The sequence below is a fragment of the Alosa alosa genome, chromosome 18 (assembly GCF_017589495.1).
Source record: "Alosa alosa isolate M-15738 ecotype Scorff River chromosome 18, AALO_Geno_1.1, whole genome shotgun sequence".
Classification (NCBI taxonomy): domain Eukaryota; kingdom Metazoa; phylum Chordata; class Actinopteri; order Clupeiformes; family Clupeidae; genus Alosa; species Alosa alosa.
Genome location: NC_063206.1, coordinates 30863433 through 30890371, shown reverse-complemented (window position 1 = coordinate 30890371; position 26939 = coordinate 30863433). Strand labels below are relative to the sequence as shown.

General features: G+C 39.0%; 1 protein-coding gene across 1 annotated transcript in view; it reads left to right on the top strand.

Annotated features, from left to right (window-relative positions):
* Positions 1-26939, top strand: part of LOC125311712 (rab11 family-interacting protein 2) — an 89032-nt gene that overhangs the window by 10286 nt on the left and 51807 nt on the right. Inside the window, exon 2 of the mRNA XM_048270001.1 lies at positions 14578-14966. Coding sequence (XP_048125958.1) covers positions 14578-14966 — 389 coding nt within the window. The remainder of the gene's footprint in view (positions 1-14577; positions 14967-26939) is intronic.

Genomic DNA, 26939 nt, shown 5'->3' with positions numbered 1-26939 from the left:
TTAATGAGCTCATTACTATTCATGAGCTCGCCCAGTTTAGACCTTGCCCACAAAATTCGTTTAGCTCTGTGACAGTTTTCGTAGGCCTATGCAAGGATGGCTGAATGTCAACGGACTTGTGCACTATGCACAAATACAACTTCAAAAATGCATTTTGCCCAAGAACACAGACTTGAAGATCAAATGGCTTCAGTTTATTTTTTGGAACAATGCCAAAGGCTTTGCAAAAAAGTTGCTGTTGAAGCCTGGAGCAGGCTACCATCGCAGTCTACAACCAGTGCCTGTAAGTAAAACGTAACTGTCAACTCAAGGAAGTGCTATGTTATATAGGTTTAATGAACTCGCTAGCCTAGCAGGTTTTATTTATGCACATTTGGACAATGCTAGCACTCGCTAGCCAAGCTAAGTTCATGCCATGAAGCTAAAATTAGTTGATAATGGCTGTCATGTTATGGACGAAACCTACTAGCTGTTAGCCAATCATGAGTCAAGCAGCTTAGCTCGTTGAATATTAATGAGAACTGGTGCAAATCGAGCTGAGTCTTCATGCAGGCTTTTAATACCACACTAGAATGGCTTGAAACAAGGTAACCAAGGCATGCACTGCAAAAAAATAATTCTAACCAAGTGTTATTGATCTTATGTTAAGATTAAAAAATCTATTTGGTATTGTTTTTAGTATGAAAGGACTTACCTAGCGCCCTCTCAAAAGATCATTTTGACTTAATTTAAGAAGACTTTAACTTATTTTAAGGAGTCTTATCAAGACAAATTTGCACTGGCAGAAAAAAAAAACGCACTGGCAGACAAATTTGCTTGTTTTTAGGACAAATTTGCTTAACGCACTGGCAGACAAATTTGCTTGTTTTCAAGATGAGATGTCTTAATTTAAAAAAAAAAGACTTATTTTAAGTCAAATGATTTCACAAGGAAGCGCTAGGTAAGTCTATTTATACTGAAAACAATACCAACTAGTTTTTTTTATCTTGATATAAGATTAATAACACTTGGTTAGATTTTGTTAGATAAACAGTTTTTGCAGTCCATGGTAGAACTTCAGACATTACCACAAAGTAATGAAATACGTGTGGCAGGGCAACTTTAAGTGAATGACGTGAAAGTGAAAGTAAGACATTCAAAAGGCCAACGAAAGTTAAGGTTGCTTTTGATAGTACAAATACTTACAAAACTGGTGCTATAAATAGCGATTCTGTTGTCTTTGAAAGGTTCTCTTATTGACGCATTGAACTGCAATTTGGATTAACACCTGCTTTTACAAGGCGGAAGTATTTAGGCACAGAATAGACGTGCGCTGTCAGGAGCAGTCTTTGTACATAACGCGGAATACATAATTAAGCGCTCTTTACGCTTCCCCTCCCATCTTTTTACGCTAAACTCCCACTTTCCCCTGGATCCTCCCATGAATGCATATGCATGACACGAAAAACGCAATTAGCCATGTTCAGCTCCCCGCGACAGGCAGTTTATGCTTTTACATCATTGCGCCTGTTTGTACATACCTGCGAATGATTTTACACGACGCTATAAACAAATACACCTGAAGTGGGTGCAAACGCGTTAGTACATCTGGCCCTGAGACTTTCACGGATTAACCCCTTATCCCCATGAAAGAGACCCGCCATCAAACTTTTAAAGAACTAAATAACAAGAATGTTACATAGTGTAAGAACACTACAAATAGAAGGGAGTTTTTCCTTGCCCCGTCACTCTCCAAATAAAATTTAATTGAAAATGAAATTGAATAGTGTCTTTAACTATTATCCAAGAAATTGTGGAAGCAGTGACATAATTTTGTCATGGTCCTTTTGGTCAAGTTTGTATTGGCGAGCACTGTGTCCATAGATGTCTGGCACACTGACACAACAAATGATATGTTGGAATGAACTAAATAACAAGAATGTTACATAGTGTAAGAACACTACAAATAGAAGGGAGTTTTTCCTTGCCCCTGTCACTCTCCAAATAAAATTGAATTGAAAATTAAATTGAATAGTGTCTTTAACTATTATCCAAGAAATTGTGGAAGCAGTGACATAATTTTGTCATGGTCCTTTTGGTCAAGTTTGTATTGGCGAGCACTGCGTCCATAGATGTCTGGCACACTGACGCAACAAATTATATGTTGGAATGGCACCCAACAGGGGATCTGTCTTTGATCCGATGGCCATTTGAGGATGTTGTTGACACACTGCATGAATTTCACAAAAACAACACCATGTTCACCTGAACGTTCAACAATGTTTCCAATGAACCAGTCATAATACAGGCAATGTATTTTCCTGGCGGGAAAATAGATTTTTGTGGCTGATCTGACTGCGAGTGTTCTGAATCCGATTGTTGTCTTGGATCGACATCTGTGAGTATTGTATCCTGTGATATTCTTTTCATCCGTATCTTATTTTTGGAAATTGGTAGAAGATATTAAAAACACAAGGAAACGTACGAATTGGAGAGACGTTACGCCTCGGCCAAAACGATCAGTGGAACATGATCGCATCATTGCTTTATACCAATTACCAAAAATAATTGATTCTGCAAAAATGCCAAAAAATGAAATGCGAAATTCCAATGTGTCAAAAAGGGGTGTGGCACTTGAAATTCAAATGGGCATATTGACCTGAAACTTCAGATTCCTTTGTTTGGTAACATAAGGCATATTTTCACTGCTTTTCAGCAAAATCAGAGAGGTGTCATGTACATGGGTGACTGAGTTGGCGTGGAATGACCCTATAGTGGCAACTGGGTGATGAGCGGGATACGGCCTTCGAGGTGTTCTGTTCCCTTCTCTTCACGTTCCATGAATGAATGAAAGCGGATGCCTTATCTTGCTATAAACGGATCCCGACACTCTTTCAACTACATGAAACTTAATAGTGAACCATTAAATACCCCACAGATTTCAGTGGTCATCAGTCCCAATATTTAGCAATATAATCAAACAGTCCAAATGTAAATTAAATCCCAAATTAAACATCTTCTGCTTTTGATAGCCTACCGGTATGCCTCTCCTAACCAAAAGTAGGCTAGGCCTGTGTCTCACAATAATACGCACCACGTAAGAAATAAAGACCTAGCTGCCTCGAATACAAGCCTGCCCCAAAGGTGCTGAGCTTTGCGCAGCCTAAATAAAGGACCCAAGCCATAATTTGAGGATTTATGATAGTCTGTCTCCTACATTCCTCACCCATTATCTAGACATGCTTGAAAACAAAACTCACTGCTAGGGCTGGGCGATATGGCTGAAAATTGTATCACGATATAAGTATTTCATATCAGTCTATATCGATAATAATTGATTTTGGAAAAAAAAATCTATTTCAGATAAGGACGAAGGGAAAAAAGTTCAATTTATACACTTTTATTTTAAACTTAACCTTCCTCTGATTTGAATCACCTCAGTTATCAATCAAAGCAAACAGGGAAAAGAAATAGCAACAATCATGACAAACACTCAAATAAATAAATGTGCCTGGAAATATTGTAAACAAAGTAGCTTAATTTGCTAGTTTATCATAGTCTACTGGTTAGACTGTTCAGTTTTCCCACATGTGTTTAAGTTTCAAATGAATACTTTTTCTTCTTTGGGACAGGCCCGTTTGAGTCTTGGAAAATACTTTTCCATTTGCATCGGGATTGAGATGATTAGAAAATTTGAATGCAACAGTTTTGAACAAATTCGTGCAGCATGCTAATGATGGTAACCGGATTGAATAGTATTTAGCCAGTCGTCTTGCACGATTGTAAATGTTTGGATTACATGTGCATGCTGAGGAGGGATGCGCCTGTTGAGAGGGAGGGAGAGAGAGAGAGAGAGAGAGAGTACACGGGGCAAGGACTCATTGAGAGTCTGTGTTGAGGTAGGCCTACTTCTATCGCCTACTCTGGTAGAGTTGCACATACTAGCTACAATGCAAGATATATTTAGCCTATTTATTTATGGACAACGTAAGGCGGGAGGTGTGTGTTGCTTTTAATTATCGAATGTTCTATCGAACATATTTTTTATTGATACCGATTACATGTCTATTGCAATACATCGCTATCGTTTTATCGCCCAGCCCTACTCACTGCCATGTATTATTTGTTTGCTGTTTTGCTACAAATTATCTTTCACGTAATGAATGCACACACTAGAAAGTGGGCCTACAATGCACTCCGTGTCTGTAGCTGTCTGTTCACGTCTGCAATCGATTATAACGTTCCTCAAATGGAAAACACATCCATGTTCTCGCGCTGTCATGCTTCTGTGTTTGCAAAATTCCTGACGGTTCCTAATTGCTAAACTTTTGTTTTCCTTTCCTGTCGATAGTGGTTGATGTAGAAGCACCTAGGCTATAATTTGACTTCAGTGGTGACAAATCCTGCTGAGAGAGAGAGGCACCCGCAAAATGGTCCTGCACGCGCGTGTCTCTGCATGGGGCTACGTTCAATTGAAGTTAGAGTTGGTCCGTCCAGTCCACTATTCACTCCTTCTTCATTAACATTCCCGGTAGGTTTCTCAATATTTTTGGCCTCTATTTGTCCAGTTACATAGTCTGTCTGTTCTTGGTCTTGGCTTGATTTTGTGAAATAAATTTCTAAATATCACCTGCTTGCTGCAGCTTCGGTCTGCATTCTTTTAAAAACGTTTAAATCTTTTTCTGTCTCGTGAGCATTTAATCTGCTGCCAGTTTGTGACTCCACATCGCCCAAAATGCTTGATTGCATTGCATTCTCCACGTTTTTAGATAAATTTTCATGTACCATATCAGCATTTGTGTTCAGTGAATATTTTGTAAATTGCTTTACAATTACCGTCCGCCTATAGGCCTATCGCCTGGCTTGCCTCAGCTTCGGTCACGTCCTTTTAAAACAGCATCTTTTTCTCTCTCTCGTGAGCATTTAATCTGCTGCCAGCTTGTGACTCCATTGCCCAAAATGCTTGAATGCATTGCATTCTCCACATTTTAGCTAAATTTTGGTGTAGCCTACCACATGGCATCTTTCAGTGAATCTTTTGTTTACAATTTCCTTTTGGCCCTCCTCTTGGCTGCCTTTCACTTCGTCTTCATTAATATTAATCTTTTTGGCCTCAATAGTCCAGTTACATAGTCTCTTTTTTGGTTTTGGATTTTGTGAAATACATTTCTAAATATGCGACCGGTGTGACTTATATATGTGTTTTTCCTGTTCATGACGCATTTTTTGACTGATGCGACTCTGGAGCGATTTATAGTCTGGAAAATACGGTACTACTACATGTCTATTTCTTGAATGTACAGAGAGTTTAACCCCTACTGAAGTCAAATTCCTTGTATATGTAAGTATACTTGGCCAATAAAAACTGATTCTGATTCTGAAAAGGGTTCATGAACGTGTTTTCTAAATGTGTTTCTTTCAATACCACCATGGCAACAAAGAGAAGTAGGCTATTATTCGAAATGTAAGCTGACTATTGTCAAATCTGCCAAACAAAATTCGTGAGAAAATTTATGTTTTATTCGTCCCCATCTAGGGCTGGGCGATATGGACCAAAACTGATATCCCAATATTTTGGGGCTGATTGGCGATATACTAGCCTGACGAGCCAGACCCACATTAAAATGTAGGGTCTGGGCACTCACCGTTTGCAGTACTCAGTCCGAGGGGCGGGATAATCGGTTGTCTTTCAAATTCCCTCTGCACGCAATAGGACAGCGCTAGTCCCATGCGTTTACCACCAGCGGAGCTAGTTGGCTAGTTCAAACTTTTGCCAACTTAATAAAAGCTTAAAGCCCTCCTTACACTGACAGACTTTGGAAAGATTTGCAAAGATTTGGAAATGATTTTTGAAAGACTACAGTCTAAGACCCTCTCACATCTAAAGACAAGTAGTAGAGTTTTAAGTCTGAATTTTGCAATGAATAGGGATCTTGCAAACATGTTTGATATTGTCGTAAAGGCAAAACTAGAAAAGGACTGACTCCGACTGACTTAAAACCGCTAAGATTGGCACCTTACACTTAACGATCTAGTTGACGGGAGCACGCCGCGATTCCAGTACAACTGCCATGATTTCTGTCCGAGTTTGGAAATGTAGTCGCCGACTGTGAAAACAGACCAAAATCGTACAATGTAAGGCCGCCATAACTCGTGTCACACTGTTCGCCAACAGCAACATTACTATGACCGCCGCTAGCGAAGCGGACACCGAACCACCGGGGCACATGAAATTTGGTGGGTATGTAGCCCCACTAGACTTTTACGGAAAAATTTCGTTTCGTCCCCGGGGGCCACTAATCCCACCCCCCCCCCGTGCTGGGCCCCCCGAACCGCAAAAAAGCAGTTTTTCCTAAATAACTACCTGAACCGTGACACTGAGGATGAAGAATCTTTTATGGTATGTTGGTCTCAAGGGCCCACATCAACCTGGCCCATAATCACTCATTTGTGATTTGCAACCCCCCCCCCCGGTAAAAAATGAAAATGCAATATTATTCTGCTTTAATTGCCCCTATCTTCAGTTAAGATGTTCAGAACTGCACCAAATTGTATGTGTATGATTGACCTGGCATTCTCTGGGGGTATGTCAAGTTTCGTAGAATTTCATACATGGGGGGGTCTAAAAAAATTAAGTTATGTGGTGGTGCACACATATACACACGCACACACACACACAAGCACGCACATACCATCAGTATCGGCAATTACAACGGCCGATACGTAATTACAAATTCAGTAGGATTAAAGGAAAAACAAATATTCATTATAATTTGGCTGGATTTCCAGTATTGGCGTTATGTAGTCGTTTGTCCACCAGATGGCGCATCGTTGCAGTGAGATGTAATTTTGTTGGAAGTTAATCTAAAGTGGGTTGGAAAGACAATATGCTTCCTACTAGACTGTAGTTTACCGCAAAGAACGTCTAATAAGGGTAGGATGATTTCTGCATGATGTGTAATTCACATTTCTTTTTGAAGTCAAAATAAATCTGAGAATGTTTATCGGACATGCTTGGTTTTTACTGCAGGTAGGCTACGTTAACCCTTAAGAACGTACCGTCACACTGGTGTGACGGCCGTTAACTATCTGTAAAAGCGTACCGTCACACTTTTGTGTTTGGAATGTTGCTACATAAGTATTCTAATTGCTGCTTAACAATGGGCTACCACTTGTTGGCTAACATGGGCTGACATTGTACATTCTCAAAGTCAAAGATGGTCTCTCGCAAATCACTTTGCCACTACCATTTTGTTATGTCCACATTTTGCAGATCTAGTTTATTTTATGATTGTGTGGTCGGGCTATACATGACAATCCACGAAAGTGGCAAGTATTGGGAAGACGTTTACTTACAGGAGGCTACAAATGTTGCTAGTGTGGGTAGCTTCACTGCCATTTATTGCCAAATTTCTGAATGTCAGTCATTACACCAAGCACAATAAAACAAGCAAAATTAGTGATTTTTTAAAAATTAAATGATGATGTTATTCAGTGTTTAGTCAAATATCATGGCCACTGATAAGATGAAAATCAAAATGACTGCGAAATGTACGGAATGCTGGAAACAAACATCGTTCATTCACGAGCTATGTAGCTTTGAGTAACGCACGGCTCAGGAAACATAGTTTGCTACATTCATGACATTAAAACTCGCACAAGAAATGTGCATACATCTTTATCTTGTCCCATTATAATCACAGCTTTATTTGCGCAATAGCAGTGCATCCATCAAGTCCGTCAATGCAAAACATTACAGCGACCGGCATCTCAAAGTATATTCATTCACAAAACAATCGTAGTATTTACGCTATACAATATCATAGATAATATTAGATTAGGTATGGCACATTTGAAAAGGCGTCAGCATACTGATGAAGAGATCAGGGTTATTTTTACATCTAATGATGACTCTGACATTGAACCTGAACCTGCACCGTTGGAAACTCTCCTCTGACGAGGAGTTGCCGGACAATTTGGCAGCTCTGGAGGAAGAGGCGTCGGAGGACACCGGGGATGTCAACTGGAGGGAAGGAAATTTGCCAGGTCTTTGTCAGGGGTTAGGAAGCAACCTGACAATCCGACGGAGGTGGAGTGTTTTAAAATGTTCATCACTCCCTCCACTGTGGCTACTATTGTGGCAGAGACCAACAGCTATGCCCAGACACTGAGGGAGAAGTTAAACTGTGTTGGAAAGCTGGCAAGGTGGGTGGACACCACAATAGCTGAATTGTATCTCTTTTTGGCCGTCTTAATTCTCATGGGTCTAGTTAAAAAGAACAACATCAGAGATTACTGGACCACAAATCCCCTGCTATCCACACCATTCTTTGCCACTGTGTTCTCTCAGGACTGCTACCTCTTGCTACTTAGAGCTCTGCATTTCACCGGCATGACCTCAACTGACCCCCTCCAAAAATTTTATCTGTTTTGACCCCAATTATCTCATCTTTCAGCCAGATTTTTTATCCCCACCAAGACCTATGTATTGACGAGTCGATGATGAAGTGGAAAGGGCGACTATCCTTCAAACAGTACATTCCATCAAAACGACATCGATTTGGCATCAAACTGTTTGTGTTGTGTGACATAAAGACAGGATATGTTCAGAACATGATAATTTACACAGGGAAATCGACAGATATTACCATGTCTGAGGGTGTGGGGATTTCTGGGTCAGTTGTTCTCACATTGCTGGAGCCTTTTCTGGATAAAGGTCACATTCTATATGTGGATAATTGGTACACCAGCCCTGCCCTTTTTAATCTTTTGCAGCATACAACTGGTGCCTGTGGTACTGTTAGAGCCAACAGGAAAGGCATGCCACATTTCCCTAAAAAATGCCACATTTCCCTAAAAAAATGTCTATGGTGATGCTGCATTTTTCAATAATGGACAAATGCTGGCTGTGAAATGGCATGATAGGCGTGATGTGCATGTTTTGTCCACTGTGCACTCCGGAGACATGGTACCAACGGGGAAAGTGGACTATGCCACAGGTCAAGGAGTGGTGAAGCCAATCTGTGTGGTGGAATAACAAGAAAATGGGATCTGTGGATAATTTAGATAAACGAAACACCTTTGTTGACTGCTCGAAAGTCCTTCAAGTGGTACAAGAAGCTATTTTTTTATGTGCTGGATGTGGCTGTTTTCAATAGCTATGTGCTCCACCATGAATTGACCAGACAGGAGATGACATATGCTCGGTTTAGAGAGAACTTGGCACGTCAGTTGCTGGAGGAATTCCACACTGCGAGGAGGCCTTCAAGTGGTGGCCGTCCAACACTTGACAACCCAGTCCGTCTCACTGCTCGCCACTTCCCATCACTGGTGACACAGACATCTCAGCAGGGTATTTGCACAAGGAGGCGTTGCAGGGTCTGCCAGACAACAACCAGGCGTCAACAGCTGCGGAAGGCCACCAAGCACATGTGTGTCCCCTGTGATGTACCACTGTGTGTGACTCCCTGCTTTGAGGAATACCACATCCTCAAGCATTTCTGAGTGTCCAGTCATGTCAGGAAAAGATAAAAAAAGTAGTTAAGATTTCAATAATCTATTAGTTTTAAAGACAAATGACAACTTTTTGTTCCTGTTCCTGTGTGTGTGCGTGTGTCTGTGTGTTCATGCCTACATAAGGCACACGTGTTTACCTCATGGGCCTTCCAATAAATGGCTTCAAAGTTCTTGAATTAATCTGACCGTTTTAGACATTCATTTTTGTCATTTACCTTGTTTCCAAAATTTTAAACTGAAACATCCTTTATCAGATATTGAAACCCTTAGGTTCAGAAAGTAAAATTCTCATATTGTGTGCATTGGGTTCATTCAAAACAGCTAATTTCCTTTCATGCCTCGTCTGCCTGGTTTAAGATTTGTGCTAACAGAATTAGGTTTATTGAATAGATGGAATATGATAGCCTATGACGTTCACTTTCTTTAGTGTGTCTTCCACTTCTAAAAGTATATATCCTGACTAAGGCTACTCACAGAGTTCACTACCATCGACCAACTATCTTGCCGTCTTCCCCTCAAACACAACCACAACAAGACCAGTATGCTAACATTATATGATAATGACATCTGTAGGCTACAACATCGATTGCTGTAAATGATAACGCTATAACGTATGAACTTATTTCTAGATTTGATACATAAACTAGAAAATGTAATTTCGAGGAAATTACCAGTGCATGAAAATATAAACATACTGTATATAACATAAAATGCCAAACAAACTTGCACATGAAACCACACATAAAGTATAAACTTCTCAAAAATGAGTTGATAGACAGTAGATAGTTTAAAAGTTGTTGATAGACAGCTAGTTTAATAGATAGTTTAAAAGTAGACCGTTTAAAAGTTGAAGGTAAATAGTTTAAAAGTTGTTGACAGACTGGAATTTTAATGAATGTTGATATTCAAATAGTTTAATGGCTGTGTACTGTGTATCTGGGTAGATATTTGACGATAACTGAAAGTTGGAATGGCTCTAATGTTTGCTTGCAGTTATGCTAAGATTTTTAACTATGCTAACCATGCTACTTAGCTACTGTTTTATAGCAGTGCTAGCAATGCTAACATTGCTACTTAGCTAACTTAGTTAATGTTTTCTAGCAGTTTTGATAAACATGCTAATTATGTTAGCAATGCTAAATATGCTAACCATGCTACTTAGCTAACTTAACTAACGTTTTCTAGCAGTTTTGCTAAACATGCTAACTATGCTAATCATGTGACTTAGCTAACCTAGCTAATCATTTTTAGCAGTTATGTTAACTATGCTAACCATGTTACTTAGCTAACTTAGCTAATCATTTTTAGCAGTTTTGTTAAAAATGCTAACTAGCATGTTAACTATGCTAACTAGCTACAGTGGGTAGGAGTCATAGTTGATGACGAGTAACAGTTACAATGGCTGAACAGTTGAAAAGTTCAGTAGTTTAAAGGGTTAAAATGTTTAACAGTGAAATATTGTAGTGAGGACTTTTAGTTTGAAACAGTTTTTTGGCAGAGGAAGCAGTTGAACAGGATGTGTAGTCTTAATAAGGCCAGTTTGTATGCTTAAAGCCTGAGACTGGCAGTTGATCCAGGTGGCCTGAACACCTGCCATAGGATTCTAATTGCTTAACGGCCGTATTATGATTTCACAATCAGCAATGTTAAGTCTATGGGGATTTTTAAAAAGTTTTTCTTTAATAGTTTAAAAAGTATAAAAGTTTCAAAGTTGAAAAGATATAGCAGCTTGGTCCGTTTGAAGACCTACGTTACAAAGTTTGAAGTTAAACTGTTCAAGAGAAATTGCGTACAGAAAAAGTGGTAAGCGGAATAATAATAATAAGTTGTTGATGTTGTTGCCTTGGAAGAACAGTACAGTGCATTTTCATATAGACGATAACTGACAGTTGGAATGGCTCTAATGTTTGCTAGCAGTTATGCTAACAAGGCTAATTATTTTGACCAAGTTACTTAGCTAACTTAGCTCATGTCTTCTAGCAGTTTTGGAAAAAATGCTAACTATGCTATCAATGTTAACTATGCTAACCATGTGATTTAGCTAACTTAGCTAATCATTTTTAGCAGGAATGCTAACTATGCTAACATGTTAACTTTGCTAACCATGTTACTTAGCTAATCATTTGTAGCAGTTTTTACTAAAAATGCTAACAATGCTAATATGCTAACAATGCTAACTAGCTAGTGAGGAATTTTATTTTGAAACAGTTGAAGGCAGAGGAAACAGTTGATGGGAGTCATAGTTGATAAACAGCTACAGTAACAGTTGAACAGTTAAAAAGTTGGATAGTTTAAAGGGACTTTTATTTTGAAACAGGAAGCAGTTGAACAGCAGTTGAATTTTCATGCACTGTAATAAGAAGAAATCGGATAACAATAGAGTGCATTTTTCATGCACTCTAATAAGAAGCCTAGGAAGAACAGTACAGTGCATTTTCATGCACTGTAATAAGAAGAAATCGGATAACAATAGAGTGCATTTTCCATGCACTCTAACTAGAAAACGCAATTCCAGGGAATTACCAGTGCATGAAAATGCAAAATATATTGTTAAAACAGATGATGTGCTCATTGGCAACCAACATGATGAGGTTTAATATAGTTGGAATGACTGAACTCGGTAGATGAGGTTTAATATAGTTGGAATGACTGAACAGTTAAATAGCTGGATAGTTTAAAAGGTTAAATTATTTGCTAGGTAGATGAGGTTTAATATAGTTGTAATGACTGAACAGTTAAATAGGTGGATAGTTTAAATGGTTAAATTATTTGCTAGGTAGATGAGGTTTAATATAGTTTGAATGAATGAACAGTTAAAAAGGTGAAGAGCTTAAAAGGTTAAACTATTTGCTAGATAGATGAGATTTAATATAGTAGGTCTATCTTTGCAACATGTTTTAAATTAATCTGAATGAAGACACGTAGGCTACATTCGCAAAGAGGAGAAACAATTGAATTTGATTTACAATGAAACGTTACATTTAGTTTACATGCATACATTTAGTTTACATGCATACATTTCGTTTACATGTTGTTGGTGGCGTTATTGCATCCCTTAGTTAGGCCTACAATGCACAATTATTCCCTCCCGATTGAGAGTTCCTGTAACCGCATGTTCATTTCATAACATTGCGACGTGAAATGCCACAAAAAGCGGCTTAAAATTGATTGTGAATAGGTCTTAGTGAGTTAGGAGTCCTTTCGACTTCTAAGCTGTCCCAGACAGACTTAGGTGCTACTTTTAGGTCCAAAATGCTTCGTGAATTACTCTTAGTCAAAAAATGTAGGAGTCCTAAAGTTACGAGTAACACGCCAATTATTTTTCGGAATTTCTCCTATATTTGCCTACAACAACCAAAACCAGTTGTCAACATGTAGGCTAAACTAAATGTATTTTTTTTATTATTGTAGGCCTAAATTAAATTGTTTCTCCTCTTTGCACACGTCTTCATACAGATTCATTTAAAAAATGTTGCAAAGATACTGCATTATCCGTAGTATTTTTCATTAGGCTACTAGGCTTTTTGTTTTGTCTTACTCTTTATTTATTTAGGCTATTTATTCATCATCTTCCGTCCTTTGCACTACTTGTGTAGCACACATATTCTCAGACCTGTCACTCATCATCGTAGGGGAGGTTTTTGGAATCATTCCTGGGTTATAATCATCAGCCAATCAAGGTGGTTACTTCAGTCAAGCTTGTGCATGAGTAATGGCGTCGTCAACCATAGCAACGGAGCTCTTCATTTATCTTAGGAGTTGTCATTTCTCCTTACTAAGAGTAGGTCTGAGAGGTTTTGTGAATAACTTTTAAGAGAAAACTCCTAGGTAAAAGTTCTTAGTGCGATTTAGGTGTACTCCTAGTGGTAAGATACTGTAAAATGCTTTGTGAATATGGGCCCTGACGTGCAGTTTTCTGTGGAACTACTATGCTTCAACCACAAATCTATTTTTCTTCATTTGCATCTGTCACTCATAGGTTTTTAAAACTGCCAGTAGCTTCCCACTCACAGTTAATGTGATTGCATTGTTTTTTGCAAGGTAGTTGCGAAGGCATTGAATGAAAATAGGAATATTGAGTATAAAATGTACATATTTCAGATATACACAGGAGAAGTATAAAATTCCTTGTCCTATGTATGGATTTACTACCAAAAACATCAACAAAGCAACTTTTGTGGAGAAAACAGAGCAGCCTTTAAAATACTAGCTCACCAGGATTCAAGTGATTAATACATTTTCATCTGTTACGATGGTCCAACAAGGTCTTTGTTCAGGAAGTGGTTTATCTGTAACAGTTATCAGGATAATAACGTTGTCTTTGTTAAGTGACTTGGCAACCTACATAATAAATAATTATTTGGGGTTAGCGACTCACCAGGATTGAAGCTTTTCGGTCAAAAGAAATGTGTTTGATTTCTGTTTGGTCAATATTATTCTTGTTTTGATTAATATTCTTATTCTTTCTTTCTGTATCGTTAGTTATCCGTTCCGACGTCTGTCTCTAATTTGTAGTAGCAGTTGTTTATTATTATTTGATTGTTTGAACCTGTCTCGTGCGCCCTCTAGGGGTCACCAAAGAATTATTGGTACATCACAATGGGCAAGTTGGCTATCCATGTGGGTTACATGCGCATTTCACTAGGGTTATTAAGCAGACACCTTCCTTCATCAGTGTTTCGGTGAATTAGGCCCATGACTCCTTCAAAAGGCTCATGTGGTGTTTGGCATCCCAGACCCTTCCCCCTCCACACTCATGATGAGTTCTCAACCAATAAATACCAATTTGTTGCTGTGGTATACAGGTTAACAGTCAGCATCTGCTATTCTGCACACATGCATAATCTCTCACAAAATGGTGCAACTTATTAAGGAACAGTAAATGAGTAATTGATTTCTGTAGATACTGTACACAGCACAAAACAGATCAACTGTGGTAAATATTTGGTAAAAATCTGAAAATAAATATTAGGGATGTCATAAATGTCCCAAGGCCCACCAATTAACAAGAAGTGATAAACAGCTGTGCAAAAGTACAATAAAAAACATATTTTTTAACAGTAATGTCTGAATGTCTTTCAGCTGGTATACACTGGAGTCTAAACCTGGGAAGAAGTGTAAAGAAAGAGGCAGGATCCAGGTGAGCATCCAGTTCACGCGCAACAACAAGACCAGCAGTATGTTTGAACTCTCTGTCAAGCCTCGCTCACCCTTCTTCAAGCTCAAGGATAAAATTAAAGGCTGCAAACAGCATAGTGGAAACTTCTCCAACTCATCATCAATTGTTTTACCATCTTCTGGACCTAGTAGTTCAAAAGCCAAGCCACAGCAAGTCTCAGAGTGTCCTATTCAACTCCAGTCTGAACCTAAGCGTGTACAGTCATTAGTCAGTAAACACAAACTTTCGGCTGCCCAATCCTTGTCAGATCTCATTGGCTCCAACTTCTGCTCTAAAATGGATTCTGAGAGTGGTAAGGTGCATTATGACTGTCTTTTTCAAATTCAAGTAATACATGTTTGCACTGTAAATATTTATAATCCAGGTACCCAGGTAAGTTACTTGCCAGAAATGGTGAAGATGTGATGTCCTTATTGGCCCTCATATTCCTGCTGTATGGACCAGTCTGCTGTTGGCCTTTTGTTATGACTTGACTCATTAAAGGACAATTCCGGCACAAAATGAACCTAGGGGTTAATAACACATGTGTACCGAGTTCGACCGTTCGCTGCGATTTTGTTTTCATGCTAGTCGAATGTGACCAGTTTTATTGCAAACCGCTAATTAGCGTTTAACGCTAGCCTTCGGGGCACACATACAGTAGAAAGAAATCGCTATTTCTATACCACTAAAAAGGCTCAAAATAGCACCACACTTACACAGTAGCATAATGAGGGTTTCTACATGTAAACCGAAGCATTGAGAACTTTGTAAGTGTACAGGCAGTTTATTAAAAACTTCGCGACATTCATATCCACGATACTGTGTCGCGGTGTGAAAAGGCAGAATCGCGACACACCCTTTCTCAGGGCTCTACACTAACATTTTTTTTCAGGAGCACTTGTGCTCCCAAGTAAAAAAATTTAGGAGCACAGACAAAAATTTGGGCGCACAGTCAGTTAAGTCAAATTAAGGATGACTGACAACATTTAGGCTACAGGAAACAGGATTTTAAAGATCAGTGCCTACTTTATTTTCAGTCTGTTTCATTTTCCTACATTTTGTTAATGTAAAATAATATAATACATTGCCATATTTGCATTTAGCCTGTACATCAAATATCCTGCCAAATGTAGGCTAATTTATTTATTTGTGAATCCATCTATAGCTAAACCAAATATGCCCATGGTGACCTATCTGACTGCATACTGCCTAATACTACTACTAAAACAGTCCATTTTCTCTTCCACAAAACCCAACATAGGCTAATCAAGGATATATGTTTTATACTTTTAGTTTTTATTTGAAATATCTGCATTGATAGGGGCAGTAGGCAAACGTTAGGCCTACTTTCGTTTTGCACTTCAGCTTATTCGGTGTAAATAAACAAGCATGCGTGGAAGCCTGGAGTTGTCAGTAGCGTTCTACCTTTGAATAAAACGGGAGTATTACGGGAGGTTACTTTTGTGCTGGTTCGCTACAGCTATATTTTGCTTATTGCAGCCAATACGTCAACTGGGCTGAAAGGCATGTTAGGTTACCTTTCCTTCTCTCACTGCATTCTCAGAATCTCATCCTGTTCCTCCGATATCCGATGAATTCGGTGGATAGAAGAACTAATTTCTTCAATCTTTGCATCTTGGCTGGCTAGTCTAACTTTCCGCTTTTTCTGCGCGCTCTTGGATTTGATAGAAGCGACTACTAGCAAAACTGCTAACGTTGATGGGAGGTGTAGTTTTTATGCTGCATTCGCGACGTGATTCTATGGTTTGCACCAGTAATGTTTCTCGATGTTGCGGTGTATTTTGCAGACAAACATTGACATGGTTAGAAGTCATTCGCACCAGTGCGCCTAAATATTTTTTTGCACTCGCACGGCATCATTTTTACTCGCATGTGCGAGTGAAATGGGCGCACTGTAGAGCCCTGCTTTCTAGTGTTTCACACAGTGCTTTGCAGCTTATGCGGCCGCAAAAGCAACCCACAACTCCCGCTTTACTTATCGGTAGCCTACGTTGTCCAAAAACAAATAAATAAATAAATAATAATTTCATACCTCTTCTTGCTTTCATTGTAGACTATGTGTGCAACTTTACCAAACAGTATAGAAGTAAACCCCCTCTCCTTGCCCCGCTCTCTCTCGCGCTCCCTCCCTCTCACTCTCCCTCCCTCTCCTGCTCAATGAACACGCGCGACTTAAATAAAACATTCACAATCGTGAAAGCAAGGACGCATAGACGACTAGCTAAATTACTATTAAATCCGCTTAGCATCATTAGCATGCTGCACATATTTGTTTAAAACTCTTGCATTGAAGTTGACTGATCATCTCAATACCAACGTTTCCCAAAAGGGCCTATCCCAAGGAGAACAAGTATTACCTTGAAATAGCTTATAGGGTAAACCAGTCCAATCTCCTACCCGTACCACATCAACCTCAGATTTCCCCCATGGATCATATTTCCCCAACACTTACAGCAAAACTAGCACTCCTAAATATCAGATCTCTTTCAAACAAATCATTCTTAATTTATGATCTAATTTGCACACACAACCTTGATTTTTTACTTTTAACTGAGACATGGTTAGATCAAGCAAACAGTGCTGCTACTCTCATCGAATCAGCTCCCCCAAACGTCAGTTTCTTGAGTGCTACCAGAGCAAATAAAAGAGGTGGGGGGATAGCCACAATTTTCAAGACGTCTTTTCAGTGCAATCAGTCGTCATTCGGTGACTTTATTTCATTTGAATATCTGTGTGCATGCATTAAGTCTTCTCCTCAGATTTTATTACTGACAATTTACAGGCCTCCAAAACATTCAGCTAAAGTTTTTCTTGAAGAGCTAGGTGAACTGCTATCAGTTGTTTGCATAGAGTTTGACTGTCTTATTATATCAGGGGATCTAAACTTGCATGTGGATAATCCTGAAAACAATTATGCCAAGGAATTCATTGCACTAATCGATACTTTCTCCCTAACACAGCATGTACAGGGGCCAACACACTCTCTCGGCCATACCCTCGACCTTGTTATCACAAAGGGTCTCGATGTCTCTACAGCTGTTAAAGACCTGGCCTTATCTGATCATTTCTGCGTGTTCTTTGATGTGTCTATGTCCCCACACACTCAAAACACAGCTATGATGGTAAAAGGAGAATCATAAATGATCAGACAAGTGCTCTCTTTGAGCAAGCACTTTCACTAAAGTCAAGTCAACTGTCAGACTCTGAAGACTTATTTGATCACTTTAATGCAAAATGGCAAACATTATGGATGACATTGCTCCATTACAATTCAAGAAAGTTAAGGACAAACAGAAAGCACCATGGAGGCAAAATCCAGCAGTTAAACTTCTAAAAAAGAGAGTGTAGGAAGACTGAAAGAAAATGGCGTAAATACAAACTTCAGATCCACTATGAAATCCATAAAGAGATGCTCCGCACATATAACTCTGAAATATGCAAAGCAAGACAGTCTTTCTTTTCTAACATTATCAATAGAAGTTCAAATAACACTTTCAGATTCTATTTTCAACTGTTGATAAGTTAACAAATCCCCCTCACAATTAAGCCTGAACTTCTCTCAACTAATAAATGCAATGAGTTTTCATCTTTTTTTAAAGGTAAAATTGACAAAATCAGACTCAACATATCTGCTCAATTACAAATTCAACAACCTGAACTTCCAGCAACAAACAGAGGGAAACTAAACTTGATGTCAGAGTTCAGCTTGATAGACTACGAAACACTTGAAAAAACGGTACAGAATCTCAGCTCTTCCACCAGTGGCGGAGCTAGGGGGTGGCTTAGGGGGCTTAAGCCCCGAATCTTTTTTCAAAAGCCCCGAATCTTTTTTTAGTGTTTTAAATTCCCGGCAACTCTTATTTCCAATATAACTTCCCCTCGGTTTCTCTATAAATGTCACCAAATGCTCTATTACTGAGGAAATATATCTCTTATTTTCAAAGCCCAATATTGAAAAATAATTTGACTTGCTACACGATCTATGCCAGGTCTCTGGGCTATGGTGATTTCAATGGTTAGATTGATTTGTTTAGATCCAGTGAAAATGCTGCCTTGACAACGCTTACGTCATGGCCCGGTGTTCCAAAAGCCTCTGTCAGAAGTCTGTCACTTTTACAGTCTGTGACAAAACACTTTGTGTACATGTTGTTGAAACGTTATGGATATTAGAAAGTTTTTCAAAAGACCACCCAGCTCCGTTCAAGCAACAGCATCGCCCAGTGAACTGACGGATGGTGTTGTTTCAGGTTGGTGATTTCACGTTAAGAGCTTTCTGTCAGTTAGGCAGGCTAACGTTAGGCTCCTTGGCTAGCTCCCCTAAATGCTTAACGTTAACGTTAAATGTCCTCGTTCGTCGGGCGAAAAAGGCAAATTCAATACTCTCATAGGCTAGCTAAGCCTACTGCAGAATAAGATATTCCAGCTCCCAAAACAAAGTGATCCTCGTCTTGTAATAAATTAGGCTACACTGTTTTGAAATGTCAGAAAAACCATTAACAGTTATCTGCCCATGTCAACTTTTTCAGTGTCATATGTTGCATAAGCCTACCTTAAAACCTTGTTGATATCCTATCCACCACCACAGATCTTATAATCCAAGAGTCCACATAAATATAAAAGTCATGTTATGTTGTTTTGGCTGCCTAACTAATTATTAACTAAAAAAAAAACATTACAATGATATATTGAGAGGAAAGGGCCCTTTCCGCTGGCGGGACGGTTACCCCCCTCCCCCACCTCCCCCCAACATTCTAAATCAATTGTATGCACCATATTGCTATGTAGCATAGTAATGTTATACACCATTTCAAAGCTTTGACTCTTGGGAATCCAAAAAAATCCTTTACATTCTCAGATTAATTTTATGTCTCAATTAAATTTGATCCAAAATGCCCCCCTCCCCCTCCTCCGCTTTTGGTGATACCCTGACTTCTGGCTGCAGTGTAGCTGCAGCACAATAAGTAGATGCCTCATATTGGGTACTGAAACATTCACAAGAATCCATAGAAATTGAATCTTCATGTTGTATTATCCAATATTAGTTGTACAGATGTATAGTCCATCTTATACACACTCATTGAACAAACAAAGTAAATGCAAAAATAGACTTTTTTTGTAATTATTCCATATTTTGTGTAGTCAGTCTATATCAGAACACCTCACATACAATCTAAATAGTCCACAAGAAACCTCAAAGTGTTACCTTTCATTTGAGACCAGGATTATGCTTCTACACAAAGGGGTTCATGTGCATTTGATTGTCAGTATGCATTTTGGATAACAAAAAGTCCTATGGGGAGTATCCATAGGCATTTTACAAAACGCATGGGCATACCTTGGCAAATAATCTAAGAAAATAGTCTAAAGCACTCATATTTTCATTCTATATTGATCAACTTTTGCACACAGCTGGTTGCTAGGGCTTAGTTGTGTTTCTAAGGGATATCAAGTGACCTAGAGGGCTGAAATGTGGTCAGTTCAGAGATGCTTGTAATCCGGCAGAAAGAAAAAACTACATTCTAGCCTCTGTAGCTCTTTGTCGGTACATCACACCGTTATCTTGACTGCTTCCTACGAAAGCTACAGGTTCTCAGCTTTCTATAGAGGTCCAGCACTTGATGGTTGACCCCAAAAGAGGTGGGAACAATGCCCTTGTAAATAGGCACAGTGCAATTTCAGGCAAAAAAAAACTTGACATTTTTACTGAGAACTATGTAGTTAGGGGGTTATTTAAAAAAAACTTAAATGGGCTAAGCCCTGAATGTTTACAATGTCTGGCTCCGCCCCTGTCTTCCACATGTGTCTTAGACACTCTGCCTACCAATTTCTTCAAAACTGTTTTTCACCTCATAGCGGCAGATGTCCTTCAAATTGTAAATGTATCTGTCAGGACCCACAGAGACAGACAAGACAAGAAGTCAAGCAGAGTGAGATTTATTTACAGGCATCAGAACATCACAGGCAGAATCCAGGGTTTTCACGAAAACATGGCCTACTGGCAAAAGTTCAGAAGTGTCATACCACACGCTGAGAACACAGGAGATCCAAAAGGCAAACTTAGGAGATTCAGCTTCAATAGCAGTTCAGAACAGATTTCAAGGAACAGAGTGACCTGGAGTTCTGTAGTATCTGATGATGAGGCCAGAGACAGAGTGCTGGGTGAATGGAGATTAAGTAGTCTGTGGTTCAATGAAGTGCAGGTGAAAGTGATCACCAATCAGGAGGGAAGAGAATGAGCAGTGGAGACTGATTGGTTGGGGTGAGTAACTAATAAGCAGGGGAGAGTGAACGGGCAGGTGTGGTTAAGTTGGACTGATTGCTCGTTTGGGAACCTGGCCTGGCTGTGACAGTATCACTGCTGTCTGGCACTTTTCCTAAGTCACTGAAAACAGCTGTTGTAAAGCCACTTCTCAAGAAGAATAACCTGGATGCCTCCATGCTAAACAATTACAGGCCCATATCCAATATTTTGGCAAAATTATTGAAAAAGTAGTCTTTAATCAATTAACCACCTTCCTAACATCAAATGGGTATTTTGATTACTTTCAGTCTGGTTTTCGGGCAAATCACAGCACTGAAACTCTCATTAAAGTTTCCAATGACATACGCCTCAACACAGATTCAGGTAAAACATCAGTCCTAGTGCTACTGGACCTTAGTGCAGCATTTGACACTGTTGATCACAATATTTTACTACACAGACTAGAACACTGGGTTGGATTTACAGGCATAGTTATCAGCTGGCTAAAATCATATCTACAAGAAAGGAGCTTCTTTGTTGCCATCGGAAACTGTACCTCAACACCAACGTCCTTGACCTGTGGTGTTCCCCAGGGGTCGATCTTGGGGCCACTATTATTCAACCTTTATATGCTCCCACTTGGACAAATCATTCAAAATAATTTGATTTCATATCATAGCTATGCAGATGACACACAAATTTACTTAGCTATTCTAAGGCTCTATCACCAAACGACTATGGTCCTCTTGAATCTATGTGTCAGTGTATAGAACAAATCAACACCTGGATGTCTCAAAATTTTCTTCAGCTGAACAAAGAAAAAAACTGAAATAATTATATTTGGTAAAATGAGGAAAGACTTAGGGTTGCCACTCTCCTTGACACAAAAGGGTTGAAGGCAAAGGATACTGTTAAAAATCTTGGATGAAAGCGATAACTAAATCAGCTTTTACCACCTCAAAAATATTGCCAAACTCAGAGGGCTGATGTCAAAACATGACTTAGAAAAACTCATTCATGCATTTATCTCCAGCAGGGTTGATTACTGCAATGGACTGTTCACAGGCCTTCCTAAAAAGACTATTAAACAGCTTCAGGTGATACAAAATGCAGCAGATAGGACTCTAACAAAAACTAAAAGAACTGACCACATTACTCCAATTCTTAAGTCCTTGCACTGGCTTCCAGTAAGTCACAGAATTGACTTTAAAAGCACTATTGCTTGTTTATAAATCAGTAAATGGAGCAGGACCTAAATACTTGTCAGACATGCTTCAGCAGTACACACCTTCTCGTCCTCTCAGGTCCCAGATGAAAAACCTGCTAGTAAAACCTACAGTTAGAACTAAACATGGTGAAGCAGCTTTTAGCTGCTATGCGGCTCAGCTGTGGAACCAACTTTCGATGACGTTAAAAGGCCCCAACTGTAGCCAGTTTTAAATCTAGACTTAAGACCAAACTGTTCTCAGATGCTTTCTGCTAACTGTGCCGAGTTACAAATTCTGAATCTGCCTTAATAATTATTCTACTTTGTCTTTTATTACTTTTTTTTACTTTTTTGCCTTTGTTTTTGCTTACTAATTAGTCTTTATTTTTAAATGATTTTACCTTGTGTTTTATGTTTTCTTTTTATTATGATCTTTACCTTTTAACTATTCTTTGACTATATTGCCCTTCTATGCTTTTATTTGTTGTTATTGTTTGGTTTTGTTTATGTAAAGCACATTGAATGACCTCTGTGTATGAAATGTGCTATATAAATAAACTTGACTTGACTTGAAACTTAAACACACAGGGAAACTGAACAGTCCAATCAGTAGACTATGATAGGCTAAGCTATTTCCAGGCTTCAACCAGACAACTGAATTAAACATGTAAAGTTGTAATAAAAAAAATGTTATTTAATAAAATGTCTAGCCCCCTCCCAAAAAAAAAGAAAAATCGAGATTTGTATCGAACCGTGGGTCAAAAATCGTGATACAAACCGAATCGTGAGGTTGGTGTATCGTTACAGCCCTAGTAGGCTACTTACAATTTCAGTAGCAACAAAGCCAAGTCGGAGTCCGTTTTGCAGTCTTCTTAGAAACTACAATCTTACTACATTTTCGAGGCCTTCCGCCGAGTCACATCCAGATTTCTTCGGTCCGGGACCAGAAAGTTGCATATTCGTTTTTTCCGCGGAGAAGCACTAGGGGGAGACGAAGCACCCACCAAACGACCCAAAAAGTGTTGTAGAACTATCAGAACGACTCTCAACCTGCATAATTAAGGTAATTTAATTTTTGCTAAAATTGTTGCATAGGGCCTCTTTAATGTGCATAATTTATTGAAATCTGACCATATGTAGCAAGTCTTAACAAGCAAGACCCAAAAGAAATCAGATTCCAAATCCAAATGTGGTTTGAAATGCTATTAGTTAACATTAGAAAACTGCCTATAAATTGCCATGCCACTGACATCATCTGTAAACAAGCTTACTATGACGATGGTAACGTCAGCTATCGTTATAGATATGTCTGTGTCATGATGGCAAACAGGGTGTAAACAGGGGCAGCAAGTGAGACAAAGTTAAAAGATTATACATTTATTGTTAAACTTGGGATAATTTGACTTTAATTTGACTAAACTTGGCATTCGCAAACTTGTGGCATTAGCTTGTGTGCTCAATGATTTTAAGTTAACTGATAATGTTAGCTTTCATGCATTTCTGTCATAAGGATATCAACCAAAACTACAAAGTGGATGAAGTTATTGAATGAAGAGGGGATGTACCATCTTTCACTGTCATACAATCTCATAAAACTTCTTCACCCTTATTTATTCAGGGGGGTCAGTTGAGAGCAAGCTCTCTTTTCCAATGACGCCCTGATTACATACACAATATACAACAACAATTTAAACCAACAATCATAGTGCACACATACAAACAGTCTGCACAACACCGGTAATAAGGTTTCTAAAACATTCCAAGGAAACCCAGTTAAAAGGAAAACAGGAAAGTTTCCAGTTTCAGCGCATGTAAATCATTCCATTTTTTGGCAGCATAAAATTCAAAAGCTGTTTTTCCTAATTCCAATCTAACATGTAAACTTCACGAGTTTGGCGAATTAATATACAAGTGTGATACGGCCCAAAAAACTGGAGGTACTTCATAACTGTGCAGTTAACATAAAATAATTGACGTTCTAAACACTGCATCATAATAGAAAATTCAACCAAGCAGTGGTATACCAACCAATAATGTAATAAATGACTTAAAATAACTTAATAATTGTGGCCATTTTTAGGTAATAAAGCTGAAAATGTAATACAGTTTCTGAACCAGTAATGTTATAACTTTTTGCCAATAATGTAATAATATTACGTATTGTTTTTTTAATCCTTTAAAATGTATTAACTGGAACTAATAATGGAATAATCTACTAATATCACTGTATTTAATACGACAGCCGCTAACGCTAGCTAGAAACTATGTTGACATGAGATTGATGAGGAATTGAAACTTTTGGTCCCTGGGGATCACATTTGCTCATTTGATCACTCAACAAAATGGCCACCAGTGGCCAATCAAAATTGAGGAGCCAAAAACAATGTTTTGCCAATATCTTGTGATGTTCAAAGTAAATGACATTTGACATGCTATATCACAGTCTTCAGATGCTCTAGCTTGACATAGCCATACTCAAATATTTTCAGAATGTCATGCAATGTGGCAATAACTTGTGATGCACATGTTCAAAGTTTGCCAAATTTGATGTGCTGCAGCTGACACATTTTAATATCAGGTTGGATACTATGCTCACTGAATCAGTTTCTATTATGCAGACCTTTTTCATTTACACATGCACACACACATAAACCCACATACACACTTACGTACACACATGAATACAGATGCTCATGCACACACAGGGAGACAGGCAGGGGCGGACTGGCCATCTGGCATACTGGGCATTTTCCCGGTGGGCCGATGTACCTTTTGGGCCAACAGAATAGGCTATATATATAATTTAATTATTTTGGCCAACGATCGGCCCAAAGGAAGGACAATCAGCGGCCCATTGGACTGATCCAATAACAGCTCACGTCAGGCCCCACCCCTCCCAATTTGGCTCAGAGCCAGGATTCTGTGAGAGCATCTAATCGAAGTAGCCGACACAAAATTGCGGCGGGTGCCTGTAGTGACAATTGTGCAAAAATAAAATAGTAGGCTAGCATATGTCAGCAACATGTTGAAGTTTGTTGAGTTTGAACGAGGAGATGTACAGTGTGCAGGTGGTGGAGTGTAGAGCCTAGTTGAGCCTAGTACATGATAAGAATTGAGTGGTGGAGCAGGTAGGTATGTGTGACATGCCATGCTGACGATGATGATTATGATGACTTATTCATTGCGATAATGTAATGATAACATAGTAAGGCCATGCTGTGATTATAATAACAAAATGCACAACTTACATTTTCATGAATGATTTGCAAACCCGGACAGCCAATAGTGTCAAATCGACGTTAATTGTTGGTCAGATTGATCAGTTTCCGTCAGACGCCCAAAATTCAACATCAATGGCATGAGTGGTGGTTGGTCTCTCAAAGTAGAGCGTCGAAAGGGTTCTATCTTGGAAGGGTTATCATGGTAAAGATGGGCTAAAAGACTGTAGACTGACAGAAGTCATATTCATGCACAAGCCAACTAAGCTATATATAACATGCGACATTAAAGATAATTCGTTCATGTAGCTATACTGTTCCAAAATGTACCAGCAATGTAGGTAGGTAGTATAGCCTACAGGAATAAAATATTTCCAGCAACAGCCCTGTTTATTTCGTGTTGTTTCAGTTGTCCTACAGTGATAACTGGTATAAAGCACATTAATGTCTACGACAGTCTAGGTACCGTAATTTAGCTCTTTACACATACAGTGGGCATCGCTTTCAAATGACCACTTCAGTCGCACATTACGAGGCGTGAAGCTTTAGTACCACTTTCAGCCACTGTGCGTCGCTCTGCCACTGTACATCGCTCTGCCTGCGCCCTTCTGAAAAATAAGGAGGCTACCATTAAACATAATTGTTGCCGAGAGTAATCCCAGCCTACGAACTCAATAACAAAATATATCATGCATAATTAAACATTACCTCGATTTAGGCTACTTGGGTATGGCTTGACTACACGGTGGTAACGAAAATCGAAATTTGCTGTCTACATTATTGACAGTGTTGGGGGTAACGCAACTACGCAAATCAAAACAGTGTCTTGTGTGATAATTGAGCCAGTAGATAAATAACTTCAGAATTAATCTGTAGCCTTGGGTAGGCTTCTGCAGAAAACAATGTTGTTGCCGATGTAATACTATCTGGCGATGTTTTTAACAGGCTACGCAATAGAGGCTTAGACAACTATGACCCACGTTTTGGTTTCGTAAATTAATTTGCCCTACTTCTTGACTGCAATGTAGTCAATTGACTGCTTGACATGTCATTTTTATGTTTCTGTACAATAAACAAATACATCTGGTTTATGCCGCAGAATTACATTCATATTTGGCTGACTTCTGCTTTTGCTGACGCGCAAAAAAACACTGCCAGGCCATCCTTAAAAATATTTTTGTTTGCTGTAACCCGACCGACCCTGTCAATTTAGAACCGACCCAAATATTTATTTTTTTCCCCTTTTAGTCCGACCGACTTGCCGGTTGTAAACTTGCGTTAAGACCGACCTATTTTTTTTTACTCTAAACAACCAATACAAATAAAATACTATTTATTTTAGTAGGCCTAAGTATTGTGAATATAAATTGCCTACATACAAACGTAGGCTCTTTTAAATAAAACCCTGTGGCGTCATCTCTACACCATTGGTTTACGCATGTCACACTATGGCCTATATGCTTCGTTTCATTCACACAAACATCTCGACTCAACGCTTATTACTTGGCACGAAGCTCTGGAAGAACTGTGCCCAGATCTTTTCCCATTCTTTCTCCCCTCTAGTCTAACGGTGACCGTGTTGAAGAATTGAAATTG